Below are 21,701 nucleotides of genomic sequence, written 5' to 3' on the forward strand. Positions count from 1 at the left end.
ACCTGCGTCCCACAGTCTTAATTTGCCCCAAATAGGCAAGAGGATGAACAGAACCTGAGAGGCTATTATTTTGTTTGGAAGCATTTTATTTTAAACTAGTGTCATTCAGCCCGTTAAGTAAACGGGCGCTAGCTGGGTGGGAACGGAGGGGAAGCCCTGGGACCGCGCAGGCGTCGCCTCCGTCGCCGCCTCCACTGGTGGGGATGTGCGTTGAGGGCCCCAGGCTCCCCCTGGGTGGTTTGCTGTGGCGGCGGGCGGGCAGTGTGTGTGTGTGTGTGCGAGAGAGAGAGAGAGAAGCGAGTGGGGCTTCTCTGGGAAGGATTGAAGGAAAGAAGGAGGGAAGGAAGGAAGGTAAGAGGGAGCAGGAGGGAGAGAGGAAGGAAAGAGGGGAGAGAAAGAAGAGTGGGAAAGAAGGAAGGGAATAAAGAAGGAAAGAAAAAGAAGAGGGAGAGAAGATAGAAAGGGAGAAAGAAGGAACGAAGTAGAGGGAAAGAAAGAATAAGAATGAGGGAGAGGAATAAAGATGGGTGGGAAGGAAGGAAGAGAGAGAAAGAAAGAAAGAAAGAAAGAAAGAAAGAAAGAAAGAAAGAAAGAAAGAAAGAAAGAAAAAGAAAAAGAGGGAGCCGGAAGAGCGAGGAAGAGGGGAGAGAAAGAAGAGTACGAAAGAAGGAGGAGGAGGAGCCGAGGCAGGAGGAAGAGGAGGAGGCTTGCCGGATCGGCGCCCGGCAGCGCCGCGTGGAGAGTCCCGAGCCTCTGGGACGCAGCAGTGCTCTGTAGCACTTTGGATCCTCCTCCTCCTGCCATGGTTCGGCGCCTGGAAACGGCTGCTGCTGCTGAAGCACCGACAAAGCACCCAGCAGCGCTGCGTGCAGCGCCCTGAGTCACGGCAAGAGGAGGAGGATTCAAAGTGCTACAGAGCACTGCTGCGTCCCAGAGGCTCGGGACTCTCTGCGCGGCGGTGCCGGACGCCGACCCGGCAAGCCTCCTCCTCTGCCTCTCCCCTTTCTCCCGCTCTCATGTTTGTTTTAAAAGGCCGGGGCGCCTCACCTCATGCCAGCCTCTTGCTGCGCTGCATTTCCCCTCAGCTCGCCGAGGCCCAGCCTCCCCCGCCCAAGCACCGGCCTCGAGTAGCGCGCTCCGCCCTGTTTCCTCTCAGCGCCCGCCGGCTCTACCATGATGTGACGGTTGGTCAGCCGCATGTGGCGATGCCCGCTTGCTGCTGCTCGCGGGGGGGGGGGGGGGCGTCCGCGTCCAATCCCTGTGTTCCTGGGGCACATGCGCATTAGCACGGAAAACGGGACACAGGGAATCTGGACGCAGAGAAACAGGGACTTTATTATATAGGATACATCAATCAAAGTCCAGCACATGCCAGTTTAGTTTATGAAAGATGTGAGCTTAGATATATCAAAGTGAAATCAACATGAAATGCATATTGGGGAATGAAAAATCTACAGGAAAGTGGCTGTTATATGCAAGATTAATCTTAATTGCAACTAAACTTTCCCTACCTAAAGTCCACCAGCCTCTTCATTTAAAGTTTACTACATAATTCCAGCTGTCCTAACTCCATGGCCTTTCACTTCAAGAAAAGACTATTCCAGGAAACGGGCTCCTGTGGTTTTTGATGCATATTGCTAGAGATTAAGTATGGTGTCCAGGATATAAAACCCACAAAAATCCAAACATAAAAATCAAAGAAAAATGTTTGACTTTGCTATTTTCTTTTTAATCTCACCTTGGAGCAGAATGATCTATAAAAGAGATTTTTCAAAGCTGTCTGTATAGGCTGAAGCTCTGGAAAAAACTAGTTCCATGTCATAATCTAAAGGAACAGTTCTGATAAAGGAAAAGTAAAATCTCCCCAAAACAAGTCACAAATATTAATCAGAGCTGTACAAAAGTTATGTGGAGAGCTTGGCACAGAAAAACCTAAACCAGCGTGAAACTATTGCAACCAGCTAAGTTTCATTCTCTGTGCTTGTTCCAGAGAAGTTACACAGAATAAAAAGTCATTGGAAGAAGTTGCTTGTGTGAAATAGAAATAAAGATAAGATGGAGGTCAGAGAAGAAATGGAAACTTCTCTCTATACAACACCCTCCAAAATGTGTTTTCGGCTCGGTGATTGGTTCTGTATTAGTGAATTACAAGTCATGGGCAGACACCCCAAACAGTTTACATGATCCTATCCTGTTTGGGGCCCAGTGCACAGAATGCATTTTTAATTTGGGCAAGAGACGCACATTTCATTTTTTGATAGGGAGATTTTGTTAGGGCTAATAAATTCAAGACGGGTGAAGAGATGTAGGGCCAAATAAGTCCCTCCAGGCCACACCCCTCCTACCCTCCTAAGTATTTTTTCTGGGTGTGAATGTGGCTGACGCAGCCCAGTCAGATAGGTAGGGTACAATTATTATTAAACTCCCATAATCTCTCTCTCTTGCCTAGATGGCTCTATACTGTGTCAGACTACTGAACCCTTTGTACTACAGGGGTGGGAAGCATCAGGTCCAGGGCCCAAATGTGGCCCTCCAGACCTTACAGTTTGGCCCCCAGAACTCTCTCTAGGTCACCCTCCTCCTTTGCTGCCACCCCACCCAACTTTTCCTGGGCTATACCCCTCAACCTCTCAGCTCAGCCCCTCGACCTCCTCAAGTGTGATGCCTCTTGCTCACCTGGATGAAGGCTAGAGAGGGGCTTGTGACACCGTGTCAATAGGATTTCTTTCCACTGCAGTACGTTTAGGATGATGGCTTTAGAAAGTAGATACTTGTACAATCATGTCCCTCTCCTTTGAAGTCTCAATAGAATCACTTCTTCACACGGTACATTGTTAAAGACTACGGAGCTCGCTACCACAAGCCGTCGTGGTGACCTTGGATGGTGTCAGAAGTGGATTAGACAGGCTACCACTGGCTGCTAGTCACAGAGCTTGTGTAGAACACGAGTAGGACGAATGCTGGATTAAATGGGACTTTGGTCGGGACTCTTCTCATGTTCTTAAATATTAAGACTTGTAAGCTCTTTTGAGCAGGGGACAGTTCTCTTCCACCATGTCAAGTATCCTGAATGTGGATGGCACATTTGTCGCTCATCCTTGAAGCTGCCTATATGCTACATGAAAAGGAAACATTAGCAATCACATCAATCTATTATAATCCCTCTATGGTTTTGCCTTTGGCCTTGCATATAGTCCCTAGGTGGTATCTCAGAAAGAAACACAGTCTTTGGTCTGAAAAAGTTCCCCACCTGAAGTAAAAATAAAATAAAATTAGCACCTCTGCATGCAGCTGCAAAACCTTCAACACTCTCTTCAGTGTGCATACATGTGTAATAAATACTCACGCTCTCCATAAAAGAAATTTATTTAGTGGTCATGTTTTAGTGTACAGGAATTAAGTCATTGCTCAGCTGTTTTGAAATGTGCCATAAGAAATTCTTTTAAGAAATGTACAATATATCACCCAAGAAGCTTGAATTTCAGCTCGAGTGGTTGCATATCAGGAAAAACAAAAATGAAAAACCTTTCACAAACGGATTTTTCATTCCAATAAAATTTCAAAATATAAAATGATACAACGTAAAACTTTTTTTTAAAAAAAAACCAACATCACGTAATATTTACAGTGAAACACATTTGAACAGAAGCCTATTTTAGCTATGTGTATTTGTGTGCATCTCAGTTGCTGTATGCGTCTTCCCCCAGCCGTGTATAAAACTCATTTGTGTGGGTTTCACCTCTTACAGGCCCTCCCCCAAACCTACCTTTCTACCTATTGAGGCATTTGTGTACTTTACATAGTGAAGTGGATTTAAAAAAATTTAAAAAGGCAAAATAGTCCATGTCCAATAGCAGACTTTGGCCCAATGCAATCATAGGATACTGTCCCATGTTTTGACCATGCATTCATTTCCAATCATTTAACTTGGAAGCCCTGAACCAAACCCCATGCCCGTCAGCAGCAGGAGAAAAGTACTAAGGAGTGTTGGCTGCATTTATTTAAAAACGTAGATAGTCCGTGGGTGAACTTCATTCCTCCTCCTCCTAGCCAGCAAAGTGTCACCTGCAGTATTTCAGCATGGTTCTGAAAACCACAAAAGCCCTAACATTTAGGGGAAAGGTGGTACCCCTAACCCCTGAGTTTCAGGAGAAGAGTGAGAGGTCCCCTCTCCCCCTCTCCCTGATGCGTTAGTTAGTAGGCGGCTGCTTCGAGGATTCCCAGCTTTCCCCCTTCCAGCAAGGCCCCTCCGCTTTTAAAAGGCGTGTGCCCATGCATTAAGGAGGGAGGAAATGCAATAGCAGGCTGCAGCTTGGGGGTAACCTCTTAAATCTGCATCTGAAGCAGGAGACCTAAGTAGCTGTGGCTCCTCATCTTCCTTCCACGCATGCATGCAGCTGATCCATGCCTGCATCTTCAGAGACCTGCTTGCTGCGATTGGCTGGGTAGGGGGTGGGGAAGGTGGAAGGAAGGAACGGAGGTAGACAGACACTAGAACAGGCATCCCCAACCTTTGGCCCTCCAGATGTTTTGGACTACAATTCCCATCACCTCTGACCACTGGTCCTGTTACCTAGGGGTCATGGGAGTTGTAGGCCAAAATATTTGGAGGGCCGCATGTTGGGGGCGCCTGCACTAGAAGCTGCAGCTTCCATGTTTCCCAATCGAGCAACAAATCTAGAAATGAAGGACCTCCCTAGATCGCAGGGACTGACACAGGCTGGGAGCAAATTCCCTGGTGCACTAGGGATGAGAGTGAGGGGAGGCAGCTACCTTTTCTGGGAGCCCTTCCTGCAGTTCAAAGTTTGCATTTAGGGGGGAGTTCAGGAAGCTGATGCACAGCCAGGCCTATTAGCAACAAAGGTGCCAATCTTGTTCTGTATTGCAGCTGCACCAAGGAATTTACAAGACCTTTCCTAGGCTCCCTTAGGGTGGGACTAGACCTCCTAAGGCGGCCCCACATCTCTTTGCTGCCTCTTGCAACCTCCATAACATGACACAGAATAGGCTGTGACTGCGTCTTCGCCCGCTTCTGCCGGCCAACGATGAGAGGTGCCTGGGGTAATGCACAGGCTGGTATTACGTTGCAAAATACATCATGAGGAAGTGGGGGAAAGAGGCACAGAGGGTGGTGGCAGTTCTGTGTCTCTTAAAATGCCTAGATCTGGGGGGGTTGGGGGTGAATACTTTTTGGCAACTTGTAGGCGTGGAAAACGAACAAGTATTAAAAAAAAGAAAAGGAGGAGGAATGGGACCAGGGGTTCAACCATGTGTCTACAGGAACCTAACGCCATGACAAAAGGAAAGAGAGAGTCCTCTGGGTTACACCTGATCTGTTTGGTACTCGGACGCTTCGGAGAGGCTTTCGGAAAAGCTGAGGAAGTTCTCCTGGTACTCGGAGCAGATGATCTCGAAGCGGTAGTGTCTGAACTCCACAGCAAAGGAGCCGAAGTAGCAGAGGAAGCACATCACCATTCCCCACTGTATCCGCGCAGCGTGCATGTGGAACTTCTGGGACATCAAGATGAAATCTGGAGAGGCGTCAAGGAAAAGTGCGCAGGAACAGAAAATGTGGACAAGGCTGCCTTACAAGCAGAGCTGTGTCAACGCTGCGCTAAAAAAAAAAAACATTCGGCACCCAGGCAACCCAAATTCTGCATCAAAAAAGTAGAATTCTGTGAGTTGTGTAACTCAAGTCTCTTATTTTGCATCATTTATTCTTCACAAGGTGCGATGGGAGGGTTGGCCCTTTTCATAACCCATTTGGGCTTTGGTATTCCTGGGGAATTCACTGCTGAAAGAAGCCAAGTAGGGGAGGGGGCCGAGTTTTTCTCCCCTTCCTATGCATCCCATTGGGCATTAAAACAGATACTCCCCGCCCCCTTTGCAGATACCCACCGGCACACTGATCCATCAAGAGTTCATCATACTTTCACAATGCTCATGTAAGGACATTTCAGGTGACGTGAGTTGTTGTTTTTTTACCAGACTCAACTTGCTGCTGTTGTTTTATTAGAACCTTACCTCTGTCTTCTGAGAACTGCATTAGCCGGAAGAAAAGAATGCAAAAGGGATAATAAGGCTGACAAGTTTCCAATGCTGTGTGTATGCACAACAATGAGATAATAGATGAGAAAGTAAAGCTAAATTTGCATGTGACAATGAGGGCGCGTTCATAAGAGAGGGATGCTGGACTCGATAAGATCTTATCCAGCAGCCTTCTTCTTACACTCTTAGGTTATGTTCTTAAAACAGAGCAGTTACTAAAGGGTCACAGAGTATTCGTATTATGCACCTTCCCTTGGTCGAAACACATTTTTCATGAGGTGACTAATTTGGGACTTGCTCAGTACAATCCTATACCGTACATACTCAGAATTATATGCATTTCTGCCCAGAAGTAAGCCCCACTGTATTCAGTAAGGCTTACTCTCAGGGACGTGGGTACAGGATCACAACTTAAGGCACAGAACTGCATTGAAAATCCAAGCTTACATGCTTGGCATACAAATCCCGCCTGCATCAAACATTAAATTTTAGCGGAATTTTTAGTTTCAGAAATGCATAATTCGAATGAGCTCTGGGGATCAGTGTTAAGATTGCATTTCACAGTACATGTGTCAATATTAATAACTGCAATGGCAAACTTTAGCCTCATGCAAACAGTTCGTCATCTGGAAACTCTAATTTATCAGATCGTGAATTTCCCGACCTTTGAGACGAGAAGTTTGTTCCTGGAGAAAATGTGCAGAATTAAAGGATACAAAGGACGACGCAGAGGGTTATCGCTGCCGACAAGACGACTCGTGGGATCCCAGCTTTCCTTCCTTCATTCTTCAAGTTTACTTTGAGCGTTAGGGCAGACTGAATCCAGCAGGCCAGGGTGCCGAAACCAAACGTCAGGGATGTGCCCACATTATGGATTTCTTCATCGTTCGAAAGCTACAAAGACAACAGAACTGGTGGCCTTCCTTGATGTGATCAATAGAAAAGACTCTTGCCCCCCAACCGCCAGATGATTCTGCTTTCCATGGTTCTGCTAAGGACCCAAAGCGAACCTGGTCATACGGTCACTGCTGAACTCAACATGCGTGAGAGAATACCTTGATGTGTGGATGACTTTACATTTCCCTCTCTCCTTCAGGGCTGATGGCTCATAGGCACGCCTAAGGTGGGCAGGTGCAAAAGGAGATGGAGCTCCTGCACATTTAATGGTTGAGCAGAGGAGGCATTTTCAGCAGACGTATCTTATCATACAAGTTACACCTTCCAAGCTTCTCTCTTTAAAAGGTTCGGGAGCCCTGTCGTCTTTTGCATCTGACCACCCGAGACATGCTTTGGAGTAAAGAAGGATGGAAGAGAGGAAGAGGAAGCGGAAACACTTCCACCCTTTCTGAAGCAGATCAGAAGAGACAACTAAGGCGTTTAAAGCACCCTCCCAAAGAATCCTGTGAACGGTAGTTCAGCCCTCACAGAGCTACAATTCTCAGCACCCTGAACAGCACCCAGGATTCTTTGGGGAACAGAGAATGTGCTGTTCCACATCCTCTCCCGTATCCGTTCTGGTTGGCACCAATAACAGGTTGCAGGGAGTGGCAAGCTTAACATGACCTATGGGCCTCCTGTTGCTACTAATCCACCAAAAAGAAGAATTCTACATGAAATGTATGTACTTTCTTTACAACAGTAGGTGGGTTTGGGATTTATAGGAATGGCAGGCTCTTACGCAAGTGCTAGTAAACCCTGCACACCTCAGCACAAATGCCCTGTTCTCTTACAAATGTGCAGTTTCCTTTTATGGATGTATCTTTCACTACCTCACATCTGCCAAATAAATCATCTCATCTGCCTGGAGCAGCCTGGGCCCTTCTATTAAGTGACTCCTAAGCCGGGCTTCTGCGGGCATCCGATTTTGGCCCACGAAAACACGGCTTACATTTATTCCGTGACCTGCAGGCACCTTGGACAGAATCCACGAGAACTGAGCCACTAGCTGTGTGGGCTTGATAGGTCTTGCCCTTCTCCCATCAAGCTGCGGAGCATGCAAAGATCCGACGACATTTTAAAGGCAGCTTGTAATGCGGTGTGCTTGAGGGCTGCTGATCTTGCTAGGCACACAAAAGACAGGATTCTCTCCTACTTGCAGCACGCCATCATTTCAGGGATATCAGGATGAAGGGCCTAGTCCTCCCTGAGAAGGGCTGAAGGTTGAATGATCTATGATTCTACGTTTCTATACGAGACAGGGAGGGAGTTGAGAAACATGAAATTCAAAAGGAGGATGGAGACAGCCTGAAAGGGAAGCAGCTGTTTGGGAATACTGAACTTACAGAAACTGCCATCTGGCGGCCAGATGAAGCTAGGCAGGAGATCCTTTTAAAGCAGGGAGGGATCCACTCTGCCCTTCATGCTGAAAGCACATGCAATGCACTCTTCTTTAGAGTGAAGAGCAGCATAAGATGGGCAAAGGTGCACTGAGATTTTGTCAGGTGCAAAATCTTGGGAATTATAGGGACAGAACTACCCGTGTTTCTCCTAAAATAAGACACGTCTTATATTTATTTTTCCTCCAAAAAAAACACACCACGGCTTATTTTCAGGGGATGTCTTATTTTTTTAAAATTAAGTATGGTACAGCGATCTACATTTATTCAATTATAATTGTGTGTTTGCTTATTCCCTAATTGGTAGCAGTCCTAAACATACCTTACTTACGGTACTTCAACTATGACTCACTAAGCTCACAGTAAACATTCATAGGATCCATCTCAATTCTTGTCACCAGAAGCATTTCCCCCTTCCCTCGGCCTTTTGATCGCAAGGAACGTGGACATGAAAGGTTTCGGAAGAGGGAGGGGGGTCCTGCTTCGGTGGAGATAAACTCTCTCACGCTTTCTGAATGTGGCAGGCGCGCAAAAACTAAAATAACAGGGGGGGACGGAGCGCGCGCGCGCGCTCAGCACCAAACTGCACGGAGAGGGACGGTGCAGCAACACAAACGGTGCGGTGCGGTGGGAGGGACACAACTAGAGCCAGTGGGATGGGAGAGCTGCTTCACTCCTCAGCCATACCCGGCTTGCAGAACAGAGCGGGTTTCTGGTCGAGCAAGCTGCCGGCACCCACCGGGCAGCCAACCACGTCCCTGTCTGCACACACACGCTCTCCGGAAGGCGGGCGGCAACTGCTATGCCACGGCCGCCACTTCCTCTTGCACTGTCTGCGCTTCAGCGTGCAGGACCCGATAGACGCTGCAGCGAGGAGAGGAGGCGGTGGCATCAAAGGGGGAAGAGGAGGAGGAGGCAATGGCCTCCTCCCTTTGCAAGGCTCCTCGGAAACCTGGGCATGAGGCAGAACCTCGGGCCCGGGAGCCGCCGGCCGGCACTCACCAAAGGGAAAGGACCCGCGTCCCCTCGGCGCGCCGGTAACGCGGCTTGTGTGCCTGTCAGCTGCACGGCTGCTGCCCCCATTGGTTGGATTCATTCACGCCGCCTCCGCCATGTTCCTGGGGCGCCGCACAAGGCCGGCCCGGCAGCGGGACTGGGGGCAGCACTGGGGGCTTCCGGTTCCCTCCGCCTTTGCAGCCTCCTGACAAGGGAGCGGAGGGCGCGGGCGGTGGCTCACTCACTGTCTCCGCCGCTACCACCATGCTGCGGACCCAGCTCGGAGGTTTTGGAAGAGGGAGCGGGGGCGGGAGGTCCCGCTTTGGTGGAGATAAAAACTCTCGTGCACTCTGAACGCAGCAGGCGCGCAAAAACTAAACTACCGGTAACTAAACAGAGGGACGAAGAGCTTGCGGGGTGGCAATGGTGGCGGGGGGCACCCTCAGGAGCTCTAGCCAGGGCCGTCTTAAGGGAGGTGCCGCGTCCAGCCTAGCCTCTTCCTTGGCGCCCTCCAAAACTGCGCCTATCAGTATGGCTTATTTTCGGGGTATGTCTTTTATTTTATTGCCTCGAGAAAATCGCGCCATGGCTTATTTTAGAGGCACGTCTTATTTTAGGAGAAACACGGTACCTAAAATGTATAGAAACGTATTCATGTATGCGACTATAGCGGCAAGAATGCTACTTGCCCAAAAATGGAAAGAAGAAGAAGTTCCAGCAAAGAAAGAATAGCTACAAAAACCTTATGGAGTACTGTATGCAGAAATGGTGAAACTTACCAGAAGAATAAGAAATCAAGATAACAAACTTTTTTACAAAAGAATGGAAATGGTTTATTGAATATCCATGGATAAATTGTAAACAGATAAAAACATTGGCAGGATTATTGTAATAATCTGCAGTTTCGTAACAGTATATATTTAAAGAAGATGAATAAACGAACAAATTAAGTTAATTTGGATATGCAGAATATGTTAAAAATAAATTTAAGGAAAGTGGGGGAAGGAAGTCAACTTTTGAAAAATGTAAAAATGATTGTAAAATCAGTGAAATGTATAAATTTGAAGTGTGTGTGTAAAGAAATTTTGCTAGGTGGGGAAGAGGAGTCATTTAAGAGTATGGTAAAAGAGAAGGAAGCCAGAGAAGAAGGGACATTATCGTCGTTTAGGGCACCGTTCTATAATCCCCGAGAACACGGCCCAGAAGCCATAGGATACAGGAGATCTCTCCCTTCACCCACAGAGAAGGAGGTCTGCAGGCGGTGAAGGAGTTCTGTCCTTGACCTGTCTTTAACTTCCGCCCCCCTTGCTGCCCTGCTGTTGGTGCTCCAACAGCCATAATGGCAAGGGGTGTGATGGGGCAGAAAAGGGGAGGTTTTCGGAGCCACTGAACCCAGAATGCTTGTTCCTCTGACACACAGACAGAGAGAGAGAAAAGGAGGGGAAAATATTCCAGCCCTATAGCTGGCATACTAATTTCCTCTGCAACTTTCTCCTCCCCACCCTCCATCCTGATCAGTATGAGGTCAGTAGGGTTTGGGGTTTAGAGGTTCTTCCAGCACAGATACTACTTTCCCTATCATAATAGAATAGCTCTGTTCTAGACATTTACTGTAGATTATTATTAACAGGCTATTGAACTAGAAACTAATGAGACAATGCCTTAATTCAGACAAACTAACAAAACATGGCTGTTTCACTGTTTAATAATTAACAAACGAACAGGCCATCGTTTGTGGTGTCACAAGAAAAAGCAACAGTGAGCCTTGTGATCGCATAGTGTGAAAGGGAAGATTATCTGATGGGGGACAGATTAAATCTGAAGGCACTCTTGTTATCTGGAAGCTTTTAACATGTGGTGTTCTGTCGTATTCTTGCATATTCTGTTGGCAGCCGCCCAGGGTGGTCCATGTGAACTTAACCAAGTTTCACATTTTGGATTCTGTTGCAGACCTGACATACGTTTTAATTTGTAAACTATTTGAATCGCCACATTTGTAAACTTCCTAATGGCTCGTGGCCGAAACAAATAACCGGATCCGGGCAAAGTATTCTGTATAGATGGGGAACTGGCAGGTTTCCAAGATGTTGTTAGAATCTTAACTCCCATCACTGAAAGCCAGCACAGCCAGGGATTATGGGGATGTAGTGTGTGTGGAGGAATTTGCTCGTACTTATCAACTGCAACATGCGATTGCATGTGCTTGGATTCCACTTGGAATGTGACAACAGAACAGTGGTCTAGAAACATTAAAAAGACGCCCGTATATGCAAGGCACAGATCTGTGGGGCAGAGCACACCTTTTGCATTCAGAATATACCAGGTTCGACCCCTGGCTTGTCTAGTTGAAAATGGCAGATGATGGGAAAGACCTCAACATGGGACCTGGAGAGTCACTCCCATTCAGGACAGACAAGAGGTAGGGAAGATTTTTCAGTCGAGGGCCACATTCCCTTCAGGGTGCCCTTCTGGAGGTGCAATAAGCAATGGTGCCAGACTACTAGCCATCTCATTCACAATGGAAGACTCCTCCGAACAAAAGATAGTGATCAACTTTTAGGAAACTGTTAATTTCTCTTTGTGTTTAGGAATTCACACATGGGAGGGGTAAGAGGAGGACTAGGAGAGGTGTCAAAGGTGCTCAGATTTCTACCTTGAACCCTCCCTTTTTGTGAGGTATTGATTACGTAGCTGTGATGTAGGAATGATGTATTTTGGGGGTGTTTCTTGGTGATGGAAAAACTGATAAAAGTGGAGGTTCTCTTTTGTTCCGGGTTCCTTCCTTGTTCTCCTGCGTGAGGGGAAGGACCCTGTTGCAACAGCAAAAATAAAGGCTTTGCTTCTCAAAATTCTCTGGTTGGCCTCTGTTATATTCTCCGACCGATGGAGAACCCCATAAGGGCAGATTTATGCTTATTACAGAGGCCAAATGTCAGTGGCGGGAGGAGACAGAAATAAAAGCAGCAGAGCAATGGGTGTAAAGGATGCCTTTGTAGCACAGGCTAGTTTGTACTCTCACACCTTTCTCTATCCTTCATCCAGGCAAGTAAGAGGCATTATCAAGAGACCACAGACACATTCCAGCCAAAAAATGCTCACGGAAGGTGCAAAGAGGTGCTGGGGAGGGGAGTGGCTTAGGGAGAGAGTCAGTTATTGGGGAAGATGAGAGAGAGAGAAAGAAAGAGAGAGAGAGAACACACACAATACCTGGAAATTGCCCAGTAAAGTCATTCCGAAGGAGGCCAAGCACAACGCCACCAGGCCAATCACATTGAGCCAGGGATTCAAAACTTTTGGTTTTAGCTGAATAAAGCGAAGGACAGCCACGACAAGTGCTGAAATGAGGAACAAGAATGTGACACTCATGCGCAATATTGACTCCAAATGTCAATATAATTCTAGCTCCAAACAGGTCTGCGAGACAGGTTTACAAATGCACCCGCCACAGCCAGCAACCATGGCTATGGAGCTTGAGAAGCCCCAAAGGATCCACCCTCTTTTAATTCTGGGGCAGCGGACTTGCAAGAGCCTCCCTCATAAGTTATTTCTTGGTCAGTCAAAAGCAACGCCACCCGGAACAATTAAGATCTGATAGGACCCTAGAAGCCTCTCTCCCATTAAACATCTCCACTGTGATTGAATCTTGCCTACAAAGGATGACCCAGAAGCAAAGGCAGCCAGGCCTTTGGTACTTTTAACAGTGGTGTAGGAAAAGGAATTTTGGTAGCTCTAGTTTACATACCTGCCAAACTCCCTTCTTCTACACATAGGTGCCCTGCACTCCTTTGGATCTGGTCACCCTATATTTGAAACAGCATACCATAAACTTTTGTCAGAACAGTCTCCCTTGTATATATATGTAGACCGGAGGCAGCCAACAATATTTTGGACCACAGCTCCCATCAGCCCTAACTGGCATAGCCAATGGACCAAAGGCCATTCTTACACATCCCAGGTAACCAGGTGAGCGCAGATTTATAAGCCTGCTATAGGGCTACTACAGCTCAGGTCCTAACCCTAGCAAAGAATTGCTGGCCATCAATCAAAAGAAGGGTTGCAAACATTATACAGTGGAACCTCAGTTTACGAACACCTCGGCTTACGAATTTTCGGTTTACGAACGCCGCGGACCCATATGGAACGGATTAATTCACTTTCCATTACTTTCAATGGGAAAGTTCGCTTCAGTTTATGAACAGACTTCCGGAACCAATTACACCCATGCTTCGGGTTAAGTACGCTTCAGGTTGAGTACTCCGCGGACCCGTCTGGAACGGATTAATCCACTTTCCATTACTTTCAATGGGAAAGTTCGCTTCAGTTTAAGTACTCTGTGGACCGTCTGGAACAGATTAATCCACTTTCCATTACTTTCAATGGGAAAGTTCGCTTCAGTTTATGAACGCTTCAGTTTATGAACAGACTTCCGGAACCAATTGTGTTCATAAACTGAGGTACCACTGTATAACAAATGGTACATTATCATCATTATTATATGCATAAATCACATTATCGCTGTGCTCACACACATGCAGGATTTAAAGCAGTAGAAACTGATATCAAGTGTCATGCAAATAAAAACAAATATTGCCTGAAAAATGAGATGATTAAAAACAAACAAGCAAAAATATACAGTGACTATAATGTTTCAATATCTGGGTATTTTACACAACCTTTGCATAAGTTATTTTATAGCAGGGGCGGATAACCTTTTTTGGGTTACGGGCCTCTGAGGGGTACATGTCGAAGTGAGCAATGGCTGAAGCGCAAAAGAAGTATGGGAAAACAAATGTTGTTATATTGTTGTTGTTACAAATTTTGGTGGTTCTTATGAGTGGGTCACAATTTTAAAAAACAGACTTTTTTTTTAATAAACAAATTTTGAGTGGCCTTGGGAGGCCACAAAAAATCTTTCAGCATTGCAGTATCACATATGAGAACCTATTGGAGCATTCTGTAAAAAAATGTTTTAAATATAAATGGAAATGTTTAGATGTGCTTTAATGCTACAAAAAAAATCATTTGGCATCATAGCATTACAAATTTAAAATGACAAACTTCATTTTGGGCAGGTCTCAAAAGCCACAAAACCTCTTGCGGGTCTGGATCTTGCCTGCGGGCCATGGGTGTTAACCCCTGTTTTACAGGCCTAGTTCTCAGAGGCAGTAAATATGTTGGAGCAGCTTTGAGGGGACATGGCTAAGTGATGTTGGGTTGGCCCCCAAGAACATTATCCTTCCCACAATGGGCACATTGATCCCTTCCCAGAAGGTTTACTGACAGTGGCAGATAGCAGTGCTGCAAACTGCCTGAAATTTTAATTAACAACGCAGTGTAGTGTCGCCCCAGGGCATTGTGGGAAATTTAAAATGGCAGCCAGCTCTGCTGCTAGGTAAACCCCACACCCAGGTAGGTGTCAGAGCTTGTGGGCCATGCCCAAAGATGTTAGATGCTGATGCCAAGCCTAAAACCTGCATCTGAGCTAAATACCTTGAGATTAGGTAGGGTTTACTATGATTGGTTGCTCCTCCATTAAAAAATACCCTGCATGCAGAAATCCAGCATGTCAGGAAGAAGGGACTCAGTCTAGTCTTCTACCTGACTTTCTGTGTTGAAAGATTTTAATTCTTTTTATGAAGGAGAAACCCCCCACATGACCTTCAGTCTCAATTTGTTCAGCCCAAACACCCCTCTGTGAGAACTAAGCCATAACAACTGCAGATTACTGGACCTCGCCTTGACAACATTGACTGAGCTGAACCTGGTGATTTCGCTGACACAAATTAGAAGAGACGAAAAATGAAATAAAAGAAGAAGCCGGACATTCTCCATGCAACGCCTACCTAGAAATGCTGCCATGTTCATGACTTGGCTAAACACACAGCTTGCAGGAGGGGCGTCACCTGCAATACTTCAAAAAATATAACGCGTATCATTGTAATTCAACTAAGCCTGCAACAGAGATGCATAAATCAGTAAAAAGGGTCCGCTGCTTTAAAATGGGTCTTATTGGGTGGGTGGGAGACATGGGGAGAGAAAAAAAGATGGAAAGTGACTTCATTACCTTATATAAGGAGGTTTTTGGGGACCTTCCTTCCTAAGGGACGAAAAAGGAAATGAATCAGACACAAGTCAAAACTGCAGGGCTGGTTACTGAATGTTACAGAATGTGATTTAGTTTAGAACAGGAATGGAGAACCTGTGTGGCTCTCCAACGGTTGGACTCCAATCCCACCATCACCAGCCGGTCAGGGATGACGGAAGTTATAGCCCAGGGGTTCCCAGACTACGGCCCCCAGGCCGAATGCGGCCCAATTAGCCTCCCAATCCGGCCCGCGATGACCGCCGCCGCCCGCTCTTACGGCGCGCGGCGCGGCGGCGATCTTCAAAATCGGCAAAAAATCGCCGAAAATCCTTTGTGCGCATGCGTATGGGCCTCTCCCGACCCAGAAGAGGTCATTTCCGATGCACTTCCGGGTCGGGGGAGGCCCATACGCATGCGCACAAGCGATTTTCGGCGATTTTTTTCCAACCGTGTGCGCATGTGCACGGGCGCGCACTCCCCCGCCCTCCGGCCCGCTGCGCGCGCACTCCCCTGCTCTCCGGCCCGCCGCGCAGTCGGCGCGGCAGGCACCGGCCCGAAGCCCGGTAAGTCTCGGGACCCCTGTTATAGCCCAACCACATTTGGAGGGGCTGATGGTTCCTGATCCCTGAATTAGACCTGCCTGCAGTGACAGATTCCCTCTACCTAATGGGTGTGTATGTGTGTGGGCAACACCAAACCATTTGCCAAATTTAAAAGGGCACCGGTGGTGGTGGGGCCACAATCTGAGTCAGTCCAATCTGCCAGCAGGAGTGACAGCCAGCAGCAGCAATGCTAGTGGCCTTCCATTTGATGCCTTGGTTGCTACTGGGCAATGCCAGGCAGGGCTGACCAATCCATGAGGCAAGGTGAGGCTACTGCCTCAGGCGGAAGAATCCACAGGGACAGCAGATCCCAATGTAGATCTTTATTCAGGGCCAGCCCAACCAAGAGGCAAGGTGAAGCAACTGCCTCAGGCGGCAGAATTCACAGGGGCAGCACATCCTAATGTCATTCTTTCCCCCCTTGTTCCTGGTGTAGATCTTCCCTCACCTCTTCTTCCCTGACATGAGAGGGGTCCACCTGAGGTGCCAAAATGTCTTGGGCCGGCCCTGACACCAGGCTGCTTCGGACAGTTGTCCCAGCTGCGACTGAAGCTGTAGAGGCAGGCAGGCAGCAGCAGCAGCACAAGGGACAGCCAGTAGGGAAGGGTGAGTAAGGCTGTTGTGGTCATGGATGGAATGGGGGTTTCCTTGCTGGCCTTCCCCTGCATGCTACCTAGGAAGGCAATGAGGCAAGGTTGTCTCCTGCTTCCCCCACCTGGGCAGGTGCTTCTGCTGTTCTGTTTTAAGCTGTCATTTTAATGGGAGGCACTCATTCAGGCCAATGCGGGGTTCATTGGGTGCAGTAGGTAACCAACACTGGCTCCATAGTCTGCACCACTGTTTTGCAACTGGCTGTAGCTGGTGGACTTCTGAGCTCTGGTTTTTTAAAAAGGCAAAAGGTGGCTCATTCGTGCCTGACCTACTCTTGCTTTTAAAAAAGAAAGTGTGCTAGTAGTACATTGCAAGAAAAGGAAGGTGCTATTAGCAGACTGCAAAATCAAGTAGAATAACTTTCAATTCATAAGGAACTCTGCACTGTTTCCATTCATTTCTTTTATTGCTTCTATTTACATTGCTGTTTGGGGGATAACACCCTAGGCCAATGATGGCCAAACTTGGCCCTCCAGCTGTTTTGGGACTACAATTCCCATCACCCCTGACCACTGGTCCTGTTAGCTAAGGATGATGGGAGTTGTAGTTCCAAAACAGCTGGAGGGCCAAGTTTGGCCATCACTGCCCTAGGCTATTAGCCGAGAGCATCGCTGTGTAAAGTCAACCAAAAGGATTACCATATATTCCGACGTATAAGACGACCACCAACTTTTCCAGTTAAAATCTAGAGTTTGGGATATACTCGCCGTATAAGAAATACGACCCGGCGTATAAGATGACCCCCGACTTTTGAGAATCATAGAATTGGAAGAGACCACAAGGGCCATCCAGTCCAACCCCCTGTCGAGCAGGAAACACCATCAAAGCATTCCTGACAGATGGCTGTCAAGCCTCTGCTTAAAGACCTCCAAAGAAGGAGACTCCACCACACTCCTTGGCAGCAAATTCCACTGTCGAACAGCTCTTACTGTCAGGAAGTTCTTCCTAATGTTTAGGTGGAATCTTCTTTCTTGTAGCTTGAATCCATTGCTCCGTGTCCGCTTCTCTGGAGCCGCAGAAAACAACCTTTCACCCTCTTCTATATGGCATCCTTTAATATATTTGAACATGGCTATCATATCACCCCTTAACCTTCTCTTCTCCAGGCTAAACATACCCAGATTTTCCTGGGTTAAAAAGTAGTCTTATACGCAGGAATATACAGTATAGGCTGCATTCCAGGGAAACTAATTCTGCTTCTCTGTAGGGGTCAGCAGAATAGGGCTCCCAACACTGCTTTGAGTTCATGTGCTGAAACTCACCCTGATGATTTGATACTGTGAAGCATAATGGACCGTGTCATTATATTTACCTGTCCAGCACATTTAGCGGAATAATGTTGTTGTCTTCTACTGCTATAAAATACCTGCCAAAATAGGAAGGAAGCCATTTAGACAATTCTAAATGAGGGGTGGGGTTCCTGGAAGAAGGCAGAACAATGTTCCTCCAGTGAAGAACTGTTCACCTGAAGCATGCTGAGACCCCTTGAATGTTGCTCCAAATAAAATTATTCCACCCAGAAACCATAAAAAGGTCCGCAAAGGTCACTTACACAATCCACAGTCCTGCTGAGGTAAACACTGTCAACACAAGAGGTAAGAACATCCATACACTGCATTTCTTCCCATCCATGCCTGAAAGGAACAAAGAGAACAGAAATGAAACATGGCTACACGGAGCTTAATCTGTTTTATGCCTGGACACACCTATTGCCGCACCTTCATGTGCCACCATAACTTCACAGTGTTCAAAAGGCTAGTTGTTATTTTACCTAGGTAAAGAGGAAGGTGGACAGTTGCTTTTCTGCCACCCATCCTTTAAAACAGGGACAACTCTTTCCAGTCTCTCCATAGCCTCCCAAAATGCCTGGTGAGATGTCACATGAGAAGCACATAAGCAGAGAAAAGAGTGAACTGAATTGTTGGGGGGGCGCACCCACATTCCCCCCTCCCCTTCTTCCTAGCCAAATTGTATACGAGGCTCATGAAATCCTGAGAGGCGGGCCTTATGACCTCAGGTTATGGTTCCTTGGAAGATGCACTAATGAAACTCATGTACAGTACTCAATGCACATTTCACACAAATTGCAATTGATTGCAAATTTGCATAATAAGCAGAAAGGTTTGTTTTTTGGGGCCTGATCTGCATCTAATTGCATTTTTCAGTCTCTAGTTACATTCCCTTCCCCTTAGTCATCATCTATTGCTTCCTTCTGTTCCCACACGGTTCCCTGCCCAAAATGTCAATATTCTGCAAAAATAATAACGAGAGAACACGCTAACAAAGGCTGTTTATTGCTACATTTTCTATAAGCACGTTTTTTGTTGATTGGCATGCTTTATGATGAGCACGGAGTTTTGAGCTCTCAGTGCGATTTTCACGCTTGGTGTCAAATAAGCAAGACGCAAGTCATCCTAGAAAACCGCTTTCCTCCAGTTCCCTCTAGACCCAATCCTCGAAGCCAATGAATTCATTAATAAAGTTAATGGAATCTGTCACTCGAGTACCAGGAGACATGTCAGCAGGGACAAAAGTCAATTTCTCCACGCTTCTAGCTTCCTTGCAAAGAAATCTCTGCCTAGGGTGGATTTTACTTCAGCGTCATGCAACAAGAGCTAAGTGCTATCCTTCAAGCCTGCAGCAATTTAGCCACCTCTTCCAAGCTTGCTGCTTTTGGGATATGTGCCACTTTCCATTGTGACCATTTTCAGCACATGCAAACACCCCCCCCCAAAAAAATACTCATCAACTTCTTAACTGGTTTCAAACATTCCTCGGCTATATCTAGATCTACTCAAGTAATATTCATAGCATCGTTTCACACCAGATACTACTGATGTTCATTTTCTTCCCAGGCGCACGAATAAAGAGGGAGTTAGACAGTGCTTTTTTTTCTTTTAAAAAATGTTTACTCTAAACAAATATTTACTCTAAAAAAATTTGACTCAAGAAAAGCACCATTTTATAGTTTAAATCGGGGGGGAAATAAATACAGTAAATGGACAAAAGTCCAAAGATTCACAAAATGTTTAGGGGTATTCGTACCCTTGCATACCCCCAGAAAAAAAAGCACTGGAGTTAGATATTAAGATTTCAGAAAACTGAGGCCAAGTTAACAAATGCAAAACCCAGTGCTTACTAACTGCTACATATTGGCCTGGTTCACAAGACACACTAAATCTTGGCTTAGCAAGAATGCATGATCACCTGTAGAGATGCTCGCAGCCAGTTTGTTACTCCCCAGTTACTTTAACTGATGTGCTGCGCTAAATCAAAGTTTGGCTTAGAATGCCATCTAAACTGTGATTTGTGGCTAAGCTCTCTTTTCATTAACAATAGAATAGAAGAATAGAATAGAATAGAATAGAATAGAATAGAATAGAATAGAATACTTTGTTGTCATTGTACGTAGTACAACGAAATTGCATGCCATCCCATAAAAAACAAAATAAAACACAATTACAGCTACACACACACCCATCACAACTCTCCAGGATCATATTATTTAGTTACATCATTTAAGATGGTTATAGCTCTTGGATAGAAACTGTTTTTTAATCTATTTGTTCTTGATTTAATTGTTCTGTATCTCTTGCCCGAAGGAAACAGTGCAAAAAGGCTATATCCAGGATGAGATGAATCCTGTAAAATATTATTGGCTTTTTTAAGGCAACGGGAGTTGTATAGCTATTCCAGAGCTGTAACCAAAAGAAGCAAAACACTTGTGAGCTCTTGCAAACCAGCTCACTGACCGCTTCAACCAGTCGAAATTCCCCTTTGTGTAGAGGTAAGAAAGACACAGCTACTTCCCTGGCACACATATAAGGTTGTTGCAACCCAAGACTTGCATGAAGACTTGGTTTTGTGCAAGCCTCTGCTTCACACACACACACACCCAAGGAGAAAATATGCCAAGATCTTGAATGCAAAATATTCCTCAACTCTGGGAGATTAAATGTGGTAATGCCCATAAGTAACTCCCAGAAGGCAGAAATGCAGCTTCATAACCTTTTGTTCTGTGTTCAATAATTCTCAAAAATTTCTGCCCTATGAGGGGCAACTTAAATAAACGTTATCACATTGAAGATGGTCCCAAGAAGAGCGCTTTGCCAGTAGACACAGCGAGACTGCATAAAGGCACAGAGTTCATTAGTACCAAAATGAAAAACTGCCTTCCCCGTTAGATTCACTTCCTCTGCCTGCTCCTTCTGCTCATGGCCTTTTTCAATGAGTTTCCCCCACATGTGTGGTTGTTCAAAGTTCGGCGTAAGCAAATGACCCTGAAACTTGCCTTCCTCAGTCTTTCTGGCAGACAAACCATGCTTAGCAACACTTGGCTTCCTTCTGCAAACCACGCTAAAAGGAGCCAAACATTTGCAAGCATATATATATATAGCAGTTCGAAAGCACGTCAAAATGCAAGTAGATAAATAGGAACCGCTACAGCGGGAAGGTAAACGGCGTTTCCATGTGCTGCTCTGGTTTGCCAGAAGCGGCTTTGTCATGCTGGCCACATGACCTGGAAGCTATACGCCGGCTCCCTCGGCCAATAATGCGAGATGAGCGCGCAACCCCAGAGTCGGTCACGACTGGACCTAATGGTCAGGGGTCCCTTTACCTTTATATATATATATATAACCTATTTCATCTTGCGAATGAACAGTGGGGTCTACCCAAAATGAAAATCTGATAGCACCATTTCAGTTCTAGACTGCATGCTGCAGCTGCCAGCAGAGCTGGGGGAACTGTGGGCCATCCAGAAGTTGCTGGACTCTGGCATCCCACAGCCAGCATGCCCAATGGTCGTTGATGATGGGAGCAACATGGAGCAAATCACAGGTCCTCCACATTCCTACATCGTCTCTGCTCGGCCTCAGCCAGACCTGTCTGATTTCCTCCTCCTTCCTACAAATCCTTTAAAATGTCCAGCGCCGAGGGCCTTCTGGCTGTTCCCTCGCTGCGAGAAGCCAAGTTACAGGGAAC

The 21,701-nt window shown here is 46.4% G+C and overlaps 1 protein-coding gene across 1 annotated transcript in view; it reads right to left on the bottom strand.

Moving 5' to 3' along the window:
• Positions 1–3,782: 3,782 nt before the first annotated feature.
• TMEM150C (transmembrane protein 150C) overlaps positions 3,783–21,701 on the bottom strand; it is a 36,866-nt gene continuing 18,947 nt past the window's right edge. Inside the window, exons 3-9 of the mRNA XM_035111757.2 lie at positions 18,271–18,352; positions 18,031–18,084; positions 15,445–15,477; positions 15,224–15,291; positions 12,588–12,715; positions 6,765–6,942; positions 3,783–5,531 (exon numbers count right to left, since the gene is read on the bottom strand). Coding sequence (XP_034967648.1) covers positions 5,323–5,531; positions 6,765–6,942; positions 12,588–12,715; positions 15,224–15,291; positions 15,445–15,477; positions 18,031–18,084; positions 18,271–18,352 — 752 coding nt within the window. The 3' untranslated portion in view covers positions 3,783–5,322. The remainder of the gene's footprint in view (positions 5,532–6,764; positions 6,943–12,587; positions 12,716–15,223; positions 15,292–15,444; positions 15,478–18,030; positions 18,085–18,270; positions 18,353–21,701) is intronic.

Source organism: Zootoca vivipara, chromosome 9 (assembly GCF_963506605.1).
Source record: "Zootoca vivipara chromosome 9, rZooViv1.1, whole genome shotgun sequence".
In the NCBI taxonomy this organism is placed as follows: domain Eukaryota; kingdom Metazoa; phylum Chordata; class Lepidosauria; order Squamata; family Lacertidae; genus Zootoca; species Zootoca vivipara.